General features: G+C 41.5%; 1 protein-coding gene and 1 long non-coding RNA gene across 2 annotated transcripts in view; one reads left to right on the top strand and one right to left on the bottom strand.

Annotated features, from left to right (window-relative positions):
• LOC145877365 (uncharacterized) overlaps positions 1–22,739 on the top strand; it is a 446,358-nt gene that overhangs the window by 401,619 nt on the left and 22,000 nt on the right. The gene's annotated exons all lie outside the window — the stretch shown is intronic.
• On the bottom strand, positions 1,162–17,661 carry LOC145877355 (uncharacterized). Its single transcript, XM_082972671.1, has 4 exons — positions 17,543–17,661; positions 15,069–15,212; positions 6,849–6,965; positions 1,162–6,236 (listed from the first exon to the last, which is right to left on the bottom strand). The coding sequence occupies exon 4, from the start codon at positions 4,024–4,026 to the stop codon at positions 2,647–2,649; it is 1,380 nt and encodes a 459-aa protein (XP_082828797.1). The 5' UTR covers positions 4,027–6,236; positions 6,849–6,965; positions 15,069–15,212; positions 17,543–17,661; the 3' UTR covers positions 1,162–2,646.

Below are 22,739 nucleotides of genomic sequence, written 5' to 3'. Positions count from 1 at the left end.
TGTGGAGTCAATAAAACTCAGAAATAATATTATAAATATTCCCTTACCTTTGATGATCTTCATCAGAATGCACTCCCAGGAATCCCAGGTCCACAATAAATGTTTGTTTTGTTCGATAAAGTTCTTCATTTATGTGCAAATACCTCCTTTTTGTTCGCGCGTTCAGTCCACTCCTCCAAATGCAGGAAGCGCGCAAAAAAGTCACGAAGAAAAGTAAAAAGAAGTTCTATTTACGTTCGTAGAAATATGTCAAATGATGTATAGCATCAATCTTTAGGATGTTTTTAACATAAATCTTCAGTAATATTCCAACCGGACAATTCCAATGTCTTCAGAAAAGAAAAGGAACACAGCTCACACTCACGTGAGAGCGCACCTCTGAGCTCATGTCATTTCGTCACTCATCTGACTCAATATTCACAGTAGAAGCATGAAACAACGTTCTAAAGACTGATGACATCTAGTGGACGCCTTAGGAAGTGCAAAATTAACCCTAAGTCACTGTGTAGGCAATAGGCAATCACTTGAAAAAACTACAACCCTCAGATTTCCCACTTCCTGGGTGGATTTTTCTCAGGTTTTTGCCTGCCATATGAGTTCTGTTATACTCACTGACATCATTCAAACAGTTTTAGAAACTTCAGAGTGTTTTCTATCCAAATCTACTAATACTATGCATTTCCTACCTTCTGAGCCTGAGTAGCAGGCAGTTTAATTTGGGCATGCCTTTCATCCGGACGTCAAAATACTGCTCCCTACCCTAGAGAAGTTAACAATGTGTACACTGTATTTCTGATCAATTTGATGTTATTTTAATGGACACATTTTTTTACTTTTCTTTCGAAAATATGGACATTACTAAGTGACTCCAAACTTTTGAACGGTAGTGTACATGTAGGTAGGGGTAAAAGTGACTAGGCAATCAGGATAGAGATTACATCTCCTCATCCAGGGAGTGCACACACACACACACGGAGGGAATGTTGTGTTTGTTTAATATTGTTTAAGGACTATGAAAATGGAAAAAAAGATTAGCCTACGGATTATGAAAACAACAAAAAGAAATGGGAAAATGGGAGAGGAGAAATGACTAGAGACAGTGTTGTTTAACTCACTGACCATGACCCATGAGTTCTTCTTACCTTTGTTCAGTAGAAACGTCTCCCTCTCTAAAGGATATAGGAGGCGCCATAGACTGCTCACTCTTCATGGACACACAGCTGGGTACAGGGGAGGCTGGTCTCTCCTGCTTGATTGGACTTCAACACAACAGAGACAAACATTTCATCTCTCATCTGCTCTGAGCTCAGATGGGAAACATAAGAAGAGTTTTATTCCAAAACGCTATATATAACTTTTCAGAAATGTTCGTAAATTAGCTTTTATTGTTTAAAGATATTATGAAAGAGATTGGTGTGATTTTTCACTATCTAATCATGGCATTGGATTATTCAATGACAGACATGTATTAGTTTAAAATCTATCACTTGATGGTTTCATTTCAGAGTCAAATGTTTTTTTTTGCAAAATGCTATATATCTGCCTCACTCTCAGAGAAATCGGTAGTACTGCTAGGTTTTACACAGTAATAATATATATCTGCCTCTCTCTCAGAGAAATCAGTAGTATTGCTAGGTTTAACACAGTAATAATATATATCTGCCTCACTTTCAGAGAAATCAGTAGTACTGCTAGGTTTTATACAGTAATACTATATATCTGCCTCACACTCAGAGAAATAAGTAGTACTGCTAAGTTTTACAAAGTGAAATGTAACAAATAACTACATTTTTAATAAAGAACTGTACAAATGATACACTTGTGACATCAATATTAAAACATTTAAATATAATAATCCAATACAGAAATATGAGATCAGTTTGTAAAACATTTACATTTGACATTTTAGTCATTTAGCAGATGTTTTTATTCAGGGTCTGGTTTCCCAAATGCATTTTAAGGAAAAGTTAATAATTTGAATATTCGCAGGAGCATTGTTAAATCTCTGAGCTGTTTAAAAAAAAACATTGTTATTAACGTTGAAAGCATCGTCGGAAAAGGAGGACCAATATGCAGCAGAATTGTTTTGGCTCATCTTGAACATTTATTAGACTCAAAATTAACATACAAAATAACAAAACAAACTCACGATATAGACAGTCTTCTCAGGCTCACATACGCTAGACAAGAAACAATCTCCCACAAATGACAAACACACCCTAATATATGGAACTCTCAATCAAAGGCAAAGAGAAAACACCTGCCTTCAATTGAGAGTCCCAACCCCAATTAACCAAACATAGAAACACACTCACTAGACTCCACATAGAAATATATAAACATAGACCATAAACCAAAAACCCGGAAATACTAAATCAAACGCCCTTTTACCAAAACACCACCCCGAACCACATAAAACAAATACCCTCTGCCACGTCCTGACCAAACTACAATGACAATTAACCCTTATACTGGCCAGGACGTGACAGTACCCCCCCCCCCCCTAAAGGTGCTAACCCCGGAAGCACCTCAAGAAAAACAAAAACCCCAAACAACAACAAAAATCCCCCTAAAGTAAAGGGAGGGAAGGGAGGGTGGCTGCCGTCACTGATGGCACTTGTGCTACACCCCCCCTCCCCAACCCACCTATGCAAGTGGTGGTTCAGGCTCCGGCCTATTGTCCTCCAGAGTGCCGACCCCGATCAGCCTCGGACCGTAGGCAGACTCCCCTTGCTCTGGATCCTGGGCAGACCTCCTCCTCTCCACCCTGTATACAGACTCATTAATTGAACAGTTAATCATTTTAAGTTCTGGATTGTCAGGCTTACTCAGTTCAGGGTTGCTGCTCGACTCCCTTGGTTCTTCGTAATCGGCAGACTCTGGGCCGATGGGGCAGTCTGGCAGCTCCGGGCAGTCTGGCCACTCTGGCAGCTCCGGGCAGTCTGGCCACTCTGGCATCTCTGGGCAGTCTGGCCACTCTGGCATCTCCGGGCAGTCTGGCCACTCTGGCAGCTCCGGGCAGTCTGGCCACTCTGGCATCTCTGGGCAGTCTGGCCACTCTGGCATCTCCGGGCAGTCTGGCCACTCTGGCATCGCCGGGCAGTCTGGCCACTCTGGCATCTCCGGGCAGTCTGGCCACTCTGGCATCTCCGGGCAGTCTGGCCACTGGCATCTCTGGGCAGTCTGGCCACTCTGGCATCTCCGGGCAGTCTGGCCACTCTGGCATCTCCGGCCACTCTGGCAGCTCCTGACTAGTGGGTGGCTCTGGTGGCTCTTGACTGGCGGGCGGTCTGGCGACTCTTGACTGACGGGCAGCTCTGGCGACTCCGGACTGACGGGCAGCTCTGGCGACTCTTGACTGACGGGCGGCTCTGGCGACTCTTGACTGACGGGCAGCTCTGGCGACTCCTGACTGACGGGCGGCTCTGGCGACTCTTGACTGACGGGCAGCTCTGGCGACTCTTGACTGACGGGCAGCTCTGGCGACTCTTGACTGACGGGCAGCCCTGGCGACGTCGGACTGGGATGACGCACTTGAAGCCTGGTGCGTGGTGCTGGTACTGGACTTACCAGACTGGGAACACGTACCTCCAGGCTAGTGCGGGGAGCGGGAACAGGACGAGTCGGACTGGGCTGACGCACTTCCGGGTCCGCACGAGAGACAGGAACTGGAAACACCGGGCTATGGAGGCGCACAGGCGGTCTTGATCTTACCTCCTGCACAACCTGTCCTGGCTGGATGGAACTAGTAGCCCTGTATGAGCGGGGTGCTTGTACAGGGCGGACTGGGCTGTGCAGGGGCCTGATGGTAGCCGTGCGTAGAGCGGGAGTTGGGTAGCCTGGTCCTCGGAGGCGTACCGGCGACCAGATGCGCTGCGCAGGCATCCTCCTACCAGGCTGGATGCTCACTCTAGCACGGCACCTGCGAGGGGCTGGAATAACGCGCACCGGACTGTGCGTGCGTATGGGTGAGATATTGCGCTCTTCAGCGAAACATGGCGCCCTCCACCTCATACGCTCCTCCATATAACCACGGGTAGCTAGCTTCCGGCTCTTCCTAGGCCTAGCCAAACTACCCGTGTGCCCCCCCAAAAAAAATTATTGGGGGTGCCTCTCGTGCTTCAACGCCAGTCGTGTTCCTCGGAAACGTTCCCGGTCCTTACCAGCCATTCTCCATGGGCCCTCTCCGGCCATAACTTGCTCCCATGTCCATCTCTCCCGTTTGTCCAATTCAAAATCCCTCTGCTCCTTCCTCTGCTGCTTGGTCCTGGTTTGGTGGGAGATTCTGTCAGGGATTTCGTCGTCGTCAGACGATATGGCGAAATCATCGTCGGAAAAGGAGGACCAATATGCAGCAGAATTGTTTTGGCTCATCTTGAACATTTATTAGACTCAAAATGAACATACAAAATAACAAAACAAACTCACGATATAGACAGTCTTCTCAGGCTCACATACGCTAGACAAGAAACAATCTCCCACAAATGACAAACACACCCTAATATATGGGACTCTCAATCAAAGGCAAAGAGAAAACACCTGCCTTCAATTGAGAGTCCCAACCCCAATTAATCAACCATAGAAACACACTCACTAGACTCCACATAGAAATATATAAACATAGACCATAAACCAAAAACCCGGAAATACTAAATCAAACGCCCTTTTACCAAAACACCACCCCGAACCACATAAAACAAATACCCTCTGCCACGTCCTGACCAAACTACAATGACAATTAACCCTTATACTGGCCAGGACATGACAGCAAGATGCAGTAGATGGTATAGAGTACAGTATATACATATGAGATGAGTAATGTAGGGTATGAAAACATATAAAGAGGCATTGTTGAAAGTGGCTAGTGCTAAATTACATCAAGATGGCAAGATGCAGTAGATGGTATAGCGTACAGTATATACATATGAGATGAGTAATGTAGGGTAAGTAAACATTATATAATATAAAGTGGCTAGTGATGAATTGAATACATCAATTTTTTATTATTAAAGTGGCTTGAGTTGAGTCAGTATGTTGGTAACAGCCACACACACAGACCTCACTTCCCTCTGGAGAGCCTTACGGTTATGGGCGGAGCAGCTGCCGGACCATTTCAGTTTGTCCGTGATGTGTACGCCTAGGAACTTAAAACTCTCCACCCTCTCCACTACTGTCCCATCAATGTAGATAGGGGGCTGCTCCCTCTGCTGTTTCCTGAAGTCCACGATCATCTCCTTGTTGACATTAAGTGCGAGGTTATTTTCCTGACACCACACTCCGAGGGCCCTCACCTCCTCCCTGTAGGCCGTCTTGTCGTTGTTGATAATCAAGCCTACCACTGTAGTGTCGTCTGCAAACTTGATGATTGAGTTGGAGGCGTGCATGGCCACGCAGTCGTGGGTGAACAGGGAGTACAGGAGAGGGCTGAGAACGCACCCTTGTGGTGCCCCAGTGTTGAGGGTCAGCGGGGTGGAGATGTTGTTACATACCTTCACCACCTGGGGGCGGCCCGTCAGGAAGTCCAGGACCCAGTTGCACAGGGCGGGGTCGAGACCCAGGGTCTCGAGCTTAATGACGAGTTTGTAGGGTACTATGGTGTTAAATGCTGAGCTGCAATCAATGAACAGCATTCTTACATAGGTATTCCTCTTGTCCAGATGGGTTAGGGCAGTGTGCAGTGTGATGGCGATTGCGTCGTCTGTGGACCTATTGGGTCGGTAAGCAAATTGGAGTGGGTCTAGGGTGACAGGTGATATGGTCCTTGACTAGTCTCTCAAAGCACTTCATGATGACAGAAGTGAGTGCTACAGGGCAGTAGTCATTTAGCTCAGTTACCTTAGCTTTCTTGGGAACAGGAATAATGGTGGCCCTCTTGAAGCATGTGGGGACAGCAGACTGGGATAGGGAGAGATTGAATATGTCCGTAAACACACCAGCCAGCTGGTCTGCGCATGCTCTGAGGACGTGGCCGGGAATGCCGTCTGGGCCTGCAGCCTTGCGAGGGTTAACACGTTTAAATGTTTTACTCACGTTGGCTACGATGAAGGAGAGCCCGCAGTTTTTGGTAGCGGGCCGTGTCAGTGGCGCTGTGTTGTCCTCAAGGTGAGTAAAAAAGCTGTTTAGTCTGTCTGGGAGCAAGGCATCGTGATCAGCGACGGGGCTGGTTTTTCTTTTGTAGTCCGTGATTGACTGTAGACCCTGCCACATACCTCTCGTGTCTGAGCCGTTGAATGAGGCTATAAGGAGTACCAGTACTGAGTCAATGTGCAGGGGTACCAGGTAGTTGAGGTAATAATGAGACTATAAGGAGTACCAGTACTGAGTCAATGTGCAGGGGTACCAGGTAGTTGACGTAATAATGAGACTATAAGGAGTACCAGTACTGAGTCAATGTGCAGGGGTACCAGGTAGTTGAGGTAATAATGAGACTATAAGGAGTACCAGTACTGAGTCAATGTGCAGGGGTACCAGGTAGTTGAGGTAATAATGAGACTATAAGGAGTACCAGTACTGAGTCAATGTGCAGGGGTACCAGGTAGTTGAGGTAATAATGAGACTATAATTGAGGTAATATGTACATGTAGGTAGTGGCAAAAGTGACTAGGCAATCAGGATAGAGATTTCATTTCCTTGTCCAGGGAGTGCAAACACACACACTTTCACACACACACACACACAGGGAGGGAACGTTGTGTTTGTTTAATATTGTTTTAGGACTATGAAAATGGACAGAAGGATTAGCCTACGGATTATGAAAACAACAAAAAGGAATGTGAAAATGGGAGAGGAGAAATGACTAGAGACAGTGGTGTTTAACTCACTGACCATGACCCATGAGTTCTTCTTACCTTTGTTCAGTAGAAAAGTCTCCCTCTCTAAAGTATATAAGAGGATCCATAGACTGGTCACTCTTCATGGACACACAGCTGGGAACAGGGGAGGCTGGTCTCTCCTGCTTGATTGGTCTTCAACACAACAGAGACAAACATTACATCTCTCATCTACTCTGATCTCAGATGGGAAACATAAGAAGAGTTTCATTCCAAAACGCAACATATCACTTTACAGAAATGTTGGTAAATGAGCTTTTATTGTTTAAAGAAATTATGAAAGAGATTGGTGTGTTTTTCACTATCTAATTATGACATGGTGTTGTTCAATGACAGACATGAATTTGTTTATAAACTATCACATGACGGTTTCATTTTAGAGAGTCAAATGTTTTCTTTGCTCAATGCTATATATCTGCCTCACTCTCAGAGAAATCAGTAGTACTGCTAGGTTTTACATAGTAATAATATATATCTGCCTCACTCTCAGAGAAATCAGTAGTACTGCTAGGTTTAATACAGTAATAATATATATCTGCCTCACTCTCAGAGAAATCAGTAGTACTGCTAGGTTTTACATAGTAATAATATATATCTGCCTCACTCTCAGAGAAATCAGTAGTACTGCTAGGTTTTACACAGTAATAATATATATCTGCCTCACTCTCAGAGAAATCAGTAGTACTGCTAGGTTTTATACAGTAATAATATATATCTGCCTCACTCTCAGAGAAATCAGTAGTACTGCTAGGTTTTACACAGTAATAATATATATCTGCCTCACTCTCAGAGAAATCAGTAGTACTGCTAGGTTTTATACAGTAATAATATATATCTGCCTCACTCTCAGAGAAATCAGTAGTACTGCTAGGTTTTATACAGTAATAATATATATCTGCCTCACTCTCAGAGAAATCAGTAGTACTGTGAGGTTTTATACAGTAATAATATATATCTGCCTCTCAGAGAAATCAGTAGTACTGCTAGGTTTAACACAGTAATAATATATATCTGCCTCTCTCTCAGAGAAATCAGTAGTACTGCTAGGTTTTATACAGTAATAATATATATCTGCCTCACTCTCAGAGAAATCAGTAGTACTGCTAGGTTTAACACAGTCAAATGTAACCGCCCGGCACGATTCGGTCTTATTTTAGAAACATTTTCAAATGTGTTTTTTACACTGGATAAAAGTAGAGACTCAGGGCTAGAAAATGGTATATCATACAAAACAGTTGATGAACAATGGGAAAGTAATTCTTCTTTGAACGTTGATGAACTTGTAACCTCACTTTTGAGAAAATGGCCTTTGAATGTTTTGGTACCTACTGGAGAGCTCTTCTTTGTCTACAGGGCTGTTACTTTGGCTGATAATGTCTCCCATCTAATAAATAGTTTTTCATATATATAATTAACTAAATATATTATGTTTTTGGTTTCGTCAGTTTCATTGTTTATTATGCAATAAATTGTTATTTTATGGTTGTAAGTTGTAAAATTAACTAGAAAATATTCAATTTTGCAATTCTGAGAAATTACTACTTTAGTAAGGAATTACACATTATTCAATATTACTGCAGTTTCTAAATCATTTCATTAGATGGCAGCATAACACCACGAATGACTTATCAGAAGATTAGTTTAGTTCTCCCTGGATACACCACCACTCCCCGCGCTTCTTTCTGTCCCTTTCCACACTGCTAACACAAGAGGAAGGACTGAAAAAGCATTTAACAGATTACTGTTTAGTAATATAATGATGATTCATGTTTATTATTACCTGTTTTTATGCTCATGTTTGAAATTATACTTCATTAATATAACGATTATCAATAAGCCTGAACATTAATTCCGTCACCTCTAGTTGAGAAGAATGTATTTTCCCAGTACATTCATTGTCAAATTCATCAACCAGCATCAACCCGCGATGCCTTCTCGCGCATGAAGTCAGCTCAAGGAGATATATAGCTAACTAAAGTAATGAGTGACCATTTTAGAAAATCATGGGACATATAGTCTGTGGTTGCATGCTATTTTATGTCAATCATATTGCTGCTTGTAGCCTATAACTGATGCTTCGTGGTCTTATGCTGCCATCTATTGGAAATATTTACCAATTAAAAGTCAGTCATTCATAGACAGACATTAGTGAGACACCTGAGAAGAAAAAAAAACATTGTTAATTCCTTAGATTAGTCTCAAACCTGCCCTGTCTATCCCACGCCAATTGCTGGACATTCACAAAGAGGTTACTAGGTCTCCCAGTTCAAACCACATTTGAAAAATAAAAACACATGTGGCTTGTTGTGTGCCTTGCAATAATAGATATTAGAAAAAAACGAATAACAAAATAAAAACAGCAAAAGGCTTAGACAGGTTTGATTAACAAAATAATCAACATGCTGTTTGGTACTATACTTGTATTTACTAACATAATATTATTACTAAAATAGTTTCTAAAAGTGTTTTAGGCTACCCTACCCTAGAATTAGGGTTAGGGGTTAAGGCTAAAATAGGTAATACACAGGATTAGGGGTTAAGGCTAAAATAGGTAATACGTAGGGTTAGAATTTCTGTACAGCACTTTGTGACATCTGCTGATGTAAAAAGGGCTTCATAAATACATTAGATTGATTGTTAGGTTTAAGGGTTTTAAGGCTAAAAACGTTATGGGTTTATAGCTCTCTAGCTCCTCCCTGTGGTCTTCTGTGGGTACTACATAACTCATTCACCACACTTGCAAGGCTCAACTGCGTCAGATCTACAAATCAATGAGCTAGACCTATCCATTTGGGTTGTAACTCAGTGAACCTGTGCAGCATTTGCTCAATTCAATGCCTACAAACGAAGATTTCGATGCATATCAAATTACCCAGTAGCCATTCAGAAACAATAACTCCTCAAAAAAAGTGTTATATCTTAATTACATTTTTTATTATGTCTGTATAAATCGGCCACATCTTGAAAAAGAGGGCAGGGACATGTGTTCTGTTTAGGTTGTATACATTTTTCTGAAAACAAAATTGGTTAACTATGACCAGAAAATGCTTAACGTTTGATCGGTTTGCGCCAGCCATCACTAGTACTGTGGGTCACCACAACGTGTACCCAGGTGAAGTGTGCACCAAGTAGCTGTGATAATATTAGTAATAATACTAATAATAATACTTGAGGTCAGCCTACAATGTTAACGCAGGCAGGTCTCATTGATAACAATAGCGAAGCTGGCATTGTGACGCAGAACAATGGGCAATGGTATAGAACGTTCAGAATGTCAGGTGGTGCCACAGTGCTCAATTAAACTAATAGGAGCTGGAAGGGTGAAAAATGACCTAAAATAAGGCCGGTTTTTTCGCTATAACTTCATAACTAGGGACATAAGGTAATATTATGAAACTGAGCTCCATGGCGGATGCAATGAACTAGTTTTATCAGAAAAAAAAACATTGTTAAAAATGGAATGTGTCCAGACTACTTGAGGCGTCACAATTTTTTTTTTTAAACTTCGGTCATTGGACACAGAGGGGTTAAACACTAAAGTTACCGTCCATCTAGTGAAGAGAGGAGAACCGGACAGAGGTAGCCAGCATCCGTCAACGAGAGAGACGGAAGCCTTCCATGGGATTTAACTGGTGGATGAAACAACCAGGGAGCTCCATCGGTCCACAAGTAATGCGGGCAGCTAGTGATGATGTAGTGGTAGCTAGGAAAAATGAGGATGCTGCTGGTAGAGTAGCTAGCTTACCTAGCTGTACTGACTAGCTTGGCTAGCTAGCAGGTCGTTCGTCTGTCCCTCGTCTCGAGGATGAGGACGAATCCAGTGAACCACAAAATGAAACAAGGATAGAGAGTGAAAAGGATCTGGCTACACTCATACTGTCCCTGACCGTAAAGCAAAAAGCTAATTGAACAATAAACTTTGGCGTCTCAACAATGTAGCGAACTCCGTCGTTATTCCCCAAGATCACCTCAGCCCACTCTGCACGTAACCTGACAATATCCTTGGTGCCACACCGTACGTGGACGCGGGCAGTTCCAGAACGCAGACATGAGCAGTGCAACACAATCAACTAAACCCAGTCTTTACAGTGGGTTACATTAGTAATATTGTGTCCCATCTACTGGCAGATATTTAGGACCTCAGCAGGTATCTGGATAATAGCCTCATGAGCTGTCCTAACCAGTTAAGAGGTACCAGCAGGTATCTGGATAATAACCTCATGAGCTGTCCTAACCAGTTAAGAGGTACCAGCAGGTATCTGGATAATAACCTCATGAGCTGTCCTAACCAGTTAAGAGGCACCAGCAGGTATCTGGATAATAGCCTCATGAGCTGTCCTAACCAGTTAAGAGGCACCAGCAGGTATCTGGATAATAGCCTCATGAGCTGTCCTAACCAGTTAAGAGGTACCAGCAGGTATCTGGATAATAGCCTCATGAGCTGTCCTAACCAGTTAAGAGGTACCAGCAGGTATCTGGATAATAACCTCATGAGCTGTCCTAACCAGTTAAGAGGAACCAGCAGGTATCTGGATAATAACCTCATGAGCTGTCCTAACCAGTTAAGAGGTACCAGCAGGTATCTGGATAATAACCTCATGAGCTGTCCTAACCAGTTAAGAGGTACCAGCAGGTATCTGGATAATAGCCTCATGAGCTGTCCTAACCAGTTAAGAGGTACCAGCAGGTATCTGGATAATAGAAACATGAGCTGTCCTAACCAGTTAAGAGGTACCAGCAGGTATCTGTATAATAGCCTCATGAGCTGTCCTAACCAGTTAAGAGGTACCAGCAGGTATCTGAATAATAGAAACATGCAGCCAGTCAGTGGTTCCTGTGCCACATGTAATTGCTTTGGAGCAGTGGCAACCTGTTATTCAAGGCAGATTTTTTAATTTTTTAAAATTTATTTCACCTTTGTTTAACCAGGTAGGCTAGTTGAGAACAAGTTCTCATTTACAACTGAGACCTGGCCAAGAAAAAGGCAAAGCAGTGTGACACAGACAACAACACAGATTTACACATGGAATAAACAAACATACAGTCAATAATACAGCATAAAAAGTATATATACAGTGTGTGCAAATGAGGTAAGATAAAGGAGGTAAGGCAATAAATAGACCATGGTGACGAAGTAATTATAATATACCAAATAAACACTGGAGTAATTGATGTGCAGAAGATGAATGTGCAAGTAGAGATTTACAGTGAGGGAAAAAAGTATTTGATCTCCTGCTGATTTTGTACGTTTGCCCAATGGCAAAGAAATTATCAGTCTATAATTTTAATGGAAGGTTTATTTGAACAGTGAGAGACAGAATAACAACAAAAAAATCCAGAAAAACGCATGTCAAAAATGTTGTATATTGATTTGCATTTTAATGAGGGAAATAAGTATTTGACCCCTCTGCAAAGCATGACTTAGTACTTGGTGGCAAAACCCTTGTTGGCAATCACAGAGGTCAGACGTTTCTTGTAGTTGGCCACCAGGTTTGCACACATCTCAGGAGGGATTTTGTCCCACTCCTCTTTGCAGATCTTCTCCAAGTCATTAAGGTTTGACGTTTGGCAACTCGAACTTTCAGCTCCATCCACAGATTTTATATGGGATTAAGGTCTGGAGACTGGCTAGGCCACTCCAGGACCTTAATGTGCTTCTTCTTGTGCCACTCCTTTGTTGCCTTGGCCATGTGTTTTGGGTCATTGTCATGCTGGAATACCCATCCACAACCCATTTTCAATGCCCTGGCTGAGGGAAGGAGGTTCTTACCCAAGATTTGACGGTACACGGCCCCGTCCATCGTCCCTTTGATGCGGTGAAGTTGTCCTGTCCCCTTAGCAGAAAAACACCCCCAAAGCATAATGTTTCCACCTTCATGTTTGACGGTGGGGATGGTGTTCTTGGGGTCATAAGCAGCATTCCTCCTCCTCCAAACACGGCGAGTTGAGTTGATGCCAAAGAGCTCCATTTTGGTCTCATCTGACCACAACACTTTCACCCAGTTGTCCTCTGAATCATTCAGATGTTCATTGGCAAACTTCAGACGGGCATGTATAGGTGCTTTCTTGAGCAGGGGGACCTTGCGGGCCCTGCAGGATTTCAGTCCTTCACGGTGTAGTGTGTTACCAATTGATTTCTTGGTGACTATGGTCCCAGCTGCCTTGAGATCATTGACAAGATCCTCCCATGTAGTTCTGGGCTGATTCCTCACCGTTCTCATGATCATTGCAACTCCACGAGGTGAGATCTTGCATGGAGCCCCAGGCCGAGGGATATTGACAGTTCTTTTGTGTTTCTTCCATTTACGAATAATCGCACCAACTGTTGTCACCTTCTCACCAAGCTGCTTGGCGATGGTCTTGTAGCCCATTCCAGTCTTGTGTAGGTCTACAATCTTGTCCCTGACATCCTTGGAGAGCTCTTTGGTCTTGGCCATGGTGGAGAGTTTGGAATCTGATTGATTGATTGCTTCTGTGGACAGGTGTCTTTTATACAGGTAACAAACTGAGATTAGGAGCACTCCCTTTAAGAGTGTGCTCCTAATCTCAGCTCGTTACCTGTATAAAAGACACCTGGGAGCCAGAAATCTTTCTGATTGAGACGGGGTCAAATACTTATTTCTCTCATTAATATGCAAATCAATTTATAACATTTTTGACATGCGTTTTTCTGGATTTTTTTTGTTGTTATATAAAAGATGACTGCTATGGTGTGTGGGCATCCACACCCCCTCCCAAAATGGCTGCTGTGCCATTTCTTCCCCATGCATTACTTGACTGTTCAAATAAACCTACCATTAAAATGATAGACTGATCATCTCTTTGTCAGTGGGCAAATGTACAAAATCAGCAGGGGATCAAATACTGTTTTCCCTCACTGTATGGAGTGTGCCACTCTCCTTATTTTTATAGCTTATAGTTTATTAGCCATTAGTCAGAACTTCCACATAAAAAAATAAAAATCTTTGGGTGTGCGCCAGCTCATGTGTTTTATTGGAAATACTATTGGAACCATTTCCCTGTTTGACCGCTAGGTGTTATGGGTATTATGACACCTCCACTGTGGGGCTCTATAAAACTATTGGATCCATTTCCCTGTTTGACCGCTAGGTGTTATGGGTATTAGGACACCTCCACTGTGGGGCTCTATCAAACTATTGGAACCATTTCCCTGTTTGACCGCTAGGTGTTATGGGTATTAGGACACCTCCACTGTGGGGCTCTATCAAACTATTGGAACCATTTCCCTGTTTGACCACAAGGTGTTATGGGTATTATGACACCTCCACTGTGGGGCTCTATAAAACTATTGGAACCATTTCCCTGTTTGACTGCTAGGTATTATGGGTATTATAACACCTCCACTGTGGGGCTCTATAAAACTATTGGAACCATTTCCCTGTTTGACCGCTAGGTGTTATGGGTATTATAACACCTCCACTGTGGGGCTCTATAAAACTATTGGAACCATTTCCCTGTTTGACCACTAGGTGTTATGGGTATTATGACACCTCCACTGTGGGGCTCTATAAAACTATTGGAACCATTTCCCTGTTTGACCGCTAGGTGTTATGGGTATTATAACACCTCCACTGTGGGGCTCTATAAAACTATTGGAACCATTTCCCTGTTTGACCGCTAGGTGTTATGGGTATTATAACACCTCCACTGTGGGGCTCTATAAAACTATTGGAACCATTTCCCTGTTTGACCACAAGGTGTTATGGGTACTATGACACCTCCACTGTGGGGCTCTATAAAACTATTGGAACCATTTCCCTGTTTGACCGCTAGGTGTTATGGGTATTATGACACCTCCACTGCGGGGCTCTATAAAACTATTGGATCCATTTCCCTGTTTGACCACTAGGTGTTATGGGTATTATGACACCTCCACTGTGGGGCTCTATAAAACTATTGGAACCATTTCCCTGTTTGACCGCTAGGTGTTATGGGTATTATGACACCTCCACTGTGAGGCTCTATAACACAAATGAAATGTGAGAATCTGGTGAATGCAGAATCTAGAGAATGCAACAATATTTGTTTCATCTTGCTGTGATGTTCTCAGTAAAATGTCATAAGCTAAAATCTATGAATTTAAAATCTTAGAACAGTAATATTTTACACACTCATAAGCCTCCATTTCTGATGAAAAAACACAAATGTGAAAAAATGGTGGATATAGCATTTTGTGTATAAACTCTTCATAAATTCTTTAAAAAATTGTCATCTCACCTCTTAGATTTGGTGCCATGTTCCCCAGAGACACTCCTTTTCGAGGCAGGGCCCCCCTCCTCTCTCTCCCCAGAGAGACTCATTTTAGAGGCAGGGCCCCCCTCCTCTCTCTCCCCAGAGAGACTCATTTTAGAGACAGGACCCCTGTAAACAGAGATCCAGCATGTTGGTTGTGGTTAACACAGTGACAACTAAACAGAGATCCAGCATGTTGGTTGTGGTTAACTCAGTGACAACTAAACAGAGATCCAGCATGTTGGTTGTGGTTAACACAGTGACAACTAAACAGAGATCCAGCATGTTGGTTGTGGTCAACACAGTGACAACTAAACAGAGATCCAGCATGTTGGTTGTGGTTAACAGTGACAACTAAACAGAGATCCAGCATGTTGGTTGTGGTTAACACAGTGACAACTAAACAGAGATCCAGCATGTTGGTTGTGGTTAACACAGTGACAACTAAACAGAGATCCAGCATGTTGGTTGTGGTTAACACAGTGACAACTAAACAGAGATCCAGCACGTTGGTTGTGGTTAACACAGTGACAACTAAACAGAGATCCAGCATGTTGGTTGTGGTTAACACAGTGACAACTAAACAGAGATCCAGCATGTTGGTTGTGGTTAACACAGTAACAACTAAACAGAGATCCAGCATGTTGGTTGTGGTCAACACAGTGACAACTAAACAGAGATCCAGCATGTTGGTTGTGGTTAACACAGTGACAACTAAACAGAGATCCAGCATGTTGGTTGTGGTTAACACAGTAACAACTAAACAGAGATCCAGCATGTTGGTTGTGGTTAACACAGTGACCCCTAAACAGAGATCCAGCATGTTGGTTGTGGTTAACACAGTGACAACTAAACAGAGATCCAGCATGTTGGTTGTGGTTAACACAGTGACAACTAAACAGAGATCCAGCATGTTGGTTGTGGTTAACACAGTGACAACTAATTATTGACTGTCAATTGTTCTCATTTATTAATTATCTCTTAGAGAAATAAAACATTTACTAACAGACATAGAAACAGTCAGGTGATTTAAAGCATCACATGAACATGTAGTTGTGACATTTCATCTCCATGGTAACTGTCAAAAATAATAATAAGTCACTGTTTGTTAAGGTAGTTATAGACAGAACAACAACAACAACAACAATAATAATAATAATAATAATAATAATAAGTCACTGTTTGTTAAGGTAGTTATAGACAGTACAACAACAATAACAACAATAATAATAATAATAACAATAATAATAATATTAATAATAATAAGTGACTGTTTGTTATGGTATTTCTACACAGTACAGCAACAATAATAATAATAATAACAATAATAATAATAATAATAATAAGTCACTGTTTGTTTAGGTAGTTATAGACAGAACAACAACAATAAAAATAACAATAACAATAATAATAATAATAATAATAATAATAATAATAATAAGTCACTGTTTGTTAAGGTAGTTATAGACAGTACAGCAACAATAATAATAACAATAATAATAATAATAATAATAATAAGTCACTGTTTGTTAAGGTAGTTATAGACAGTACAGCAACAACAATAATAATAATAATAATAATAAGTCACTGTTTGTTAAGGTAGTTCTAGACAGAACAGCAACAATAACAATAATAATAATAATAATAATAAGTCATTTTTTGTTAAGGTAGTTATAGACAGTACAGCAACAATAACAATAATAATAATAATAATAATAATATGTCACTGTTTGTTAAGGTAGTTATAGACAGTACAGCAACAATAATAATAATAACTATAATAATATTAATAATTATAATAAGTCACTGTTTGTTATGGTAGTTATAGACAGAACAACAACAATAATAATAATCATAATAATAATAAGTCACTGTTTGTTAAGGTAGTTATAGACAGAACAGCAACAATAATAATAATAATAATAATAATAATAAGTCACTGTTTGTTAAGGTAGTTATAGACAGAACAACAACAATAATAATAATAATAATAATAAGTAGGACAGAGAATGTACTGTATATAACCTACATATCATAGATGACCAGTCTAAACCTGTTCAGATCAACATAATGTTATAGTCCTACCAGTAGCAGGACAGAGAATGTACTGTATATAACCTACATATCATAGATGACCAGTCTAAACCTGTTCAGATCAACATAATGTTATAGTCCTACCAGTAGCAGGACAGAGAATGTACTGTATATAACCTACATATCATAGATGACCAGTCTAAACCTGTTCAGATCAGTTCACATAAACTATCAGTAGCAGGACTGACCACCTACAAATCAGTTTTCAGTCTAAATACCAGAGCATGTTGCCTAGACCTGATATGTTCACAACATTTCCTACAGAGACCTTCAGGTCAGTCAGCATGATAAAGGATCATATCTCAAGCTTTGTCTGACCACAACCTAACTTTATAATAGTTATATTTAGCCTACAGTAGACTTACCAGTCTGCCCGTCTTTCCTTCAAATCAACACATTTATCCCACTTCTAATGTTGTTGACAAATGTTTGCGATAGTTTCAACAGCCGTTTTGAAACTGCGTAGGCTTCAAACACGCTTTTAGTTTCCTATGAGGAAATCACATAACTTCAGTCACGGGATGTGGACGACTGGTTTTCTTGCAGAGGAAGTAGCCTCTATTACAATCTCCAAAAGCCTTTTTAAATCTCAAATACAATACAAGTTTAAAATTAACTGCATTGCAGCAACGTTGTCCTGCAACAGGATGATCAAATTAAGATCCTACATTTGTACAGAGATTGTCTTTATCTGAATAAGGCAGTTTAAGTTATTAGCAATGATGGTACAACTGTCAGCTGCTGTAAACCTCTGTGATTGGATGTTATGACCCCCATCTAAACAGTTTCTTTCCTTATGCTGTGGCCCTCAATAACTGGCCCATAGAGACTAAAGGACTATGCTGCACACCGCAAAAAGCCATCTCTAAACTGGGGGAAGGAATTGGGAAGGCTGAAAGATAACAGTGAATATGACACATGGATGACGGTAGAAAGATAACAGTGAATATGAGACATGGAGGAAGGTAGAAAGATAACAGTGAATATGAGACATGGGGGAAGGTAGAAAGATAACAGTGAATATGAGACATGGAGGAAGGTAGAAAGATAACAGTGAGACATGGAGGAAGGTAGAAAGATAACAGTGAATATGAGACATGGAGGAAGGTAGAAAGATAACAGTGAGACATGGAGGAAGGTAGAAAGATAACAGTGAATATGACACATGGATGACGGTAGAAAGATAACAGTGAATATGAGACATGGGGGAAGGTAGAAAGATAACAGTGAGACATGGAGGAAGGTAGAAAGATAACAGTGAATATGAGACATGGAGGAAGGTAGAAAGATAACAGTGAATATGACACATGGATGACGGTAGAAAGATAACAGTGAATATGAGACATGGAGGAAGGTAGAAAGATAACAGTGAATATGAGACATGGAGGAAGGTAGAAAGATAACAGTGAGACATGGAGGAAGGTAGAAAGATAACAGTGAATATGAGACATGGGGGAAGGTAGAAAGATAACAGTGAATATGAGACATGGGGGAAGGTAGAAAGATAACAGTGAATATGAGACATGGGGGAAGGTAGAAAGATAACAGTGAGACATGGAGGAAGGTAGAAAGATAACAGTGAATATGAGACATGGGGGAAGGTAGAAAGATAACAGTGAATATGAGACATGGGGGAAGGTAGAAAGATAACAGTGAATTTGAGACATGGAGGAAGGTAGAAAGATAACAGTGAATTTGAGACATGGAGGAAGGTAGAAAGATAACAGTGAATATGAGACATGGAGGAAGGTAGAAAGATAACAGTGAATATGAGACATGGGGGAAGGTAGAAAGATAACAGTGAATATGAGACATGGGGGAAGGTAGAAAGATAACAGTGAGACATGGAGGAAGGTAGAAAGATAACAGTGAATATGAGACATGGGGGAAGGTAGAAAGATAACAGTGAATATGAGACATGGAGGAAGGTAGAAAGATAACAGTGAATATGAGACATGGAGGAAGGTAGAAAGATAACAGTGAATATGAGACATGGAGGAAGGTAGAAAGATAACAGTGAATATGAGACATGGAGGAAGGTAGAAAGATAACAGTGAATATGAGACATGGGGGAAGGTAGAAAGATAACAGTGAATATGAGACATGGGGGAAGGTAGAAAGATAACAGTGAATATGAGACATGGAGGAAGGTGGAAAGATAACAGTGAATATGAGACATGGGGGAAGGTAGAAAGATAACAGTGAATATGAGACATGGGGGAAGGTAGAAAGATAACAGTGAATATGGGACATGGGGGAAGGTAGAAAGATAACAGTGAATATGACACATGGGGGAAGGTAGAAAGATAACAGTGAATATGAGACATGGAGGAAGGTAGAAAGATAACAGTGAATATGAGACATGGGGGAAGGTAGAAAGATAACAGTGAATATGAGACATGGGGAAGGTAGAAAGATAACAGTGAATATGAGACATGGGGGAAGGTAGAAAGATAACAGTGAGACATGGAGGAAGGTAGAAAGATAACAGTGAATATGAGACATGGGGGAAGGTAGAAAGATAACAGTGAGACATGGGGGAAGGTAGAAAGATAACAGTGAATATGAGACATGGGGGAAGGTAGAAAGATAACAGTGAATATGAGACATGGAGGAAGGTAGAAAGATAACAGTGAATATGAGACATGGGGGAAGGTGGAACGATAACAGTGAATATGAGACATGGGGGAAGGTAGAAAGATAACAGTGAATATGAGACATGGAGGAAGGTAGAAAGATAACAGTGAATATGAGACATGGGGGAAGGTGGAAAGATAACAGTGAGACATGGAGGAAGGTAGAAAGATAACAGTGAATATGAGACATGGAGGAAGGTAGAAAGATAACAGTGAATATGAGACATGGAGGAAGGTAGAAAGATAACAGTGAATATGAGACATGGAGGAAGGTAGAAAGATAACAGTGAGACATGGAGGAAGGTAGAAAGATAACAGTGAGACATGGAGGAAGGTAGAAAGATAACAGTGAATATGAGACATGGGGGAAGGTAGAAAGATAACAGTGAATATGAGACATGGGGGAAGGTAGAAAGATAACAGTGAATATGAGACATGGGGGAAGGTAGAAAGATAACAGTGAGACATGGGGGAAGGTAGAAAGATAACAGTGAGACATGGAGGAAGGTAGAAAGATAACAGTGAGACATGGAGGAAGGTAGAAAGATAACAGTGAATATGAGACATGGGGGAAGGTAGAAAGATAACAGTGAATATGAGACATGGAGGAAGGTAGAAAGATAACAGTGAATATGAGACATGGGGGAAGGTAGAAAGATAACAGTGAATATGAGACATGGGGGAAGGTAGAAAGATAACAGTGAATATGAGACATGGGGGAAGGTAGAAAGATAACAGTGAATATGGGACATGGGGGAAGGTAGAAAGATAACAGTGAATATGAGACATGGGGGAAGGTAGAAAGATAACAGTGAATATGAGACATGGAGGAAGGTAGAAAGATAACAGTGAATATGAGACATGGGGGAAGGTAGAAAGATAACAGTGAATATGAGACATGGGGAAGGTAGAAAGATAACAGTGAATATGAGACATGGGGGAAGGTAGAAAGATAACAGTGAGACATGGAGGAAGGTAGAAAGATAACAGTGAATATGAGACATGGGGGAAGGTAGAAAGATAACAGTGAGACATGGGGGAAGGTAGAAAGATAACAGTGAATATGAGACATGGGGGAAGGTAGAAAGATAACAGTGAATATGAGACATGGAGGAAGGTAGAAAGATAACAGTGAATATGAGACATGGGGGAAGGTGGAAAGATAACAGTGAATATGAGACATGGGGGAAGGTAGAAAGATAACAGTGAATATGAGACATGGAGGAAGGTAGAAAGATAACAGTGAATATGAGACATGGGGGAAGGTGGAAAGATAACAGTGAGACATGGAGGAAGGTAGAAAGATAACAGTGAATATGAGACATGGAGGAAGGTAGAAAGATAACAGTGAATATGAGACATGGAGGAAGGTAGAAAGATAACAGTGAATATGAGACATGGAGGAAGGTAGAAAGATAACAGTGAGACATGGAGGAAGGTAGAAAGATAACAGTGAGACATGGAGGAAGGTAGAAAGATAACAGTGAATATGAGACATGGGGGAAGGTAGAAAGATAACAGTGAATATGAGACATGGGGGAAGGTAGAAAGATAACAGTGAATATGAGACATGGGGGAAGGTAGAAAGATAACAGTGAGACATGGGGGAAGGTAGAAAGATAACAGTGAGACATGGAGGAAGGTAGAAAGATAACAGTGAGACATGGAGGAAGGTAGAAAGATAACAGTGAATATGAGACATGGGGGAAGGTAGAAAGATAACAGTGAATATGAGACATGGAGGAAGGTAGAAAGATAACAGTGAATATGAGACATGGGGGAAGGTAGAAAGATAACAGTGAATATGAGACATGGGGGAAGGTAGAAAGATAACAGTGAATATGAGACATGGGGGAAGGTAGAAAGATAACAGTGAGACATGGAGGAAGGTAGAAAGATAACAGTGAATATGAGACATGGGGGAAGGTAGAAAGATAACAGTGAATATGAGACATGGGGGAAGGTAGAAAGATAACAGTGAATATGAGACATGGAGGAAGGTAGAAAGATAACAGTGAATATGAGACATGGGGGAAGGTAGAAAGATAACAGTGAATATGAGACATGGGGGAAGGTAGAAAGATAACAGTGAGACATGGAGGAAGGTAGAAAGATAACAGTGCATTTGACTGCAACACAAAGCTGTGTTCTGTGGTTTATCAGCTGGTTTACTGAAACTGTCACGTCTCCTCCAGCTCCCCCCCCCCCCCCCCCCCCCCCCGGCGCGTGCATCACTCCTATCATCCATTACGCACGCCTGCTTTCCCTCGTCACGCACATCAGCGTTATTGGACTCACCTGGACTCCCTCATCACCTGTTTATTTCCTCCCCTGTATTTGTCAGTTCCCTGCTCTGTTCCCCGCTGCTGTATTCATTGTTTTTGTCTGTTGCTCGTTTTCTGACGCTGTTCCTGTCTCGTTCCATATTAAGTGTTTGACTCCCCGTACCTGCTTTTGTCTCTCCAGCGTCATCCCATGTGACAGAAACTCTGGTTAGTAGAAGGTGAAGACAATGAATGATCTCAGTTCCTTAAACTATTCAGCTTTAACCAGTATTGCCCATGTTGCCATGGAGACAAATGATGTGCCCAAAAAACGAATAACTTTCAGTCAACAGTCTCTTCTGTGTAGCTTCACTCCGTAGCCCACATTCTAGTCTGTATAACACAGTGAAGTAGAGGTGGGATAGGGTCAGAAAGGTCAGTATGTTTGATATGCTTGTTATGTCACCTCTGTCCATTATAACACAGTGAAGTAGAGGTGGGCGCTAAAAGCAGACATGGACAGTGAGACGGTGTGAGGAGGTCAGGGGTCAAACACTAGATCAGGACAGGTAGAAATGGCAGGGCTGGAAATAGACAGAGACACATTCTGATCATGGCAAGACACATCTCCTTCGCATAGAGAGGATCAGGCTGTTGATTGT

The sequence above is a fragment of the Salmo salar genome, unplaced genomic scaffold (genome assembly GCF_965601325.2).
Source record: "Salmo salar unplaced genomic scaffold, fSalSal1 ptg000974l, whole genome shotgun sequence".
Classification (NCBI taxonomy): Eukaryota; Metazoa; Chordata; class Actinopteri; order Salmoniformes; family Salmonidae; genus Salmo; species Salmo salar.
This window is presented reverse-complemented; position numbering and strand designations above follow the sequence as displayed.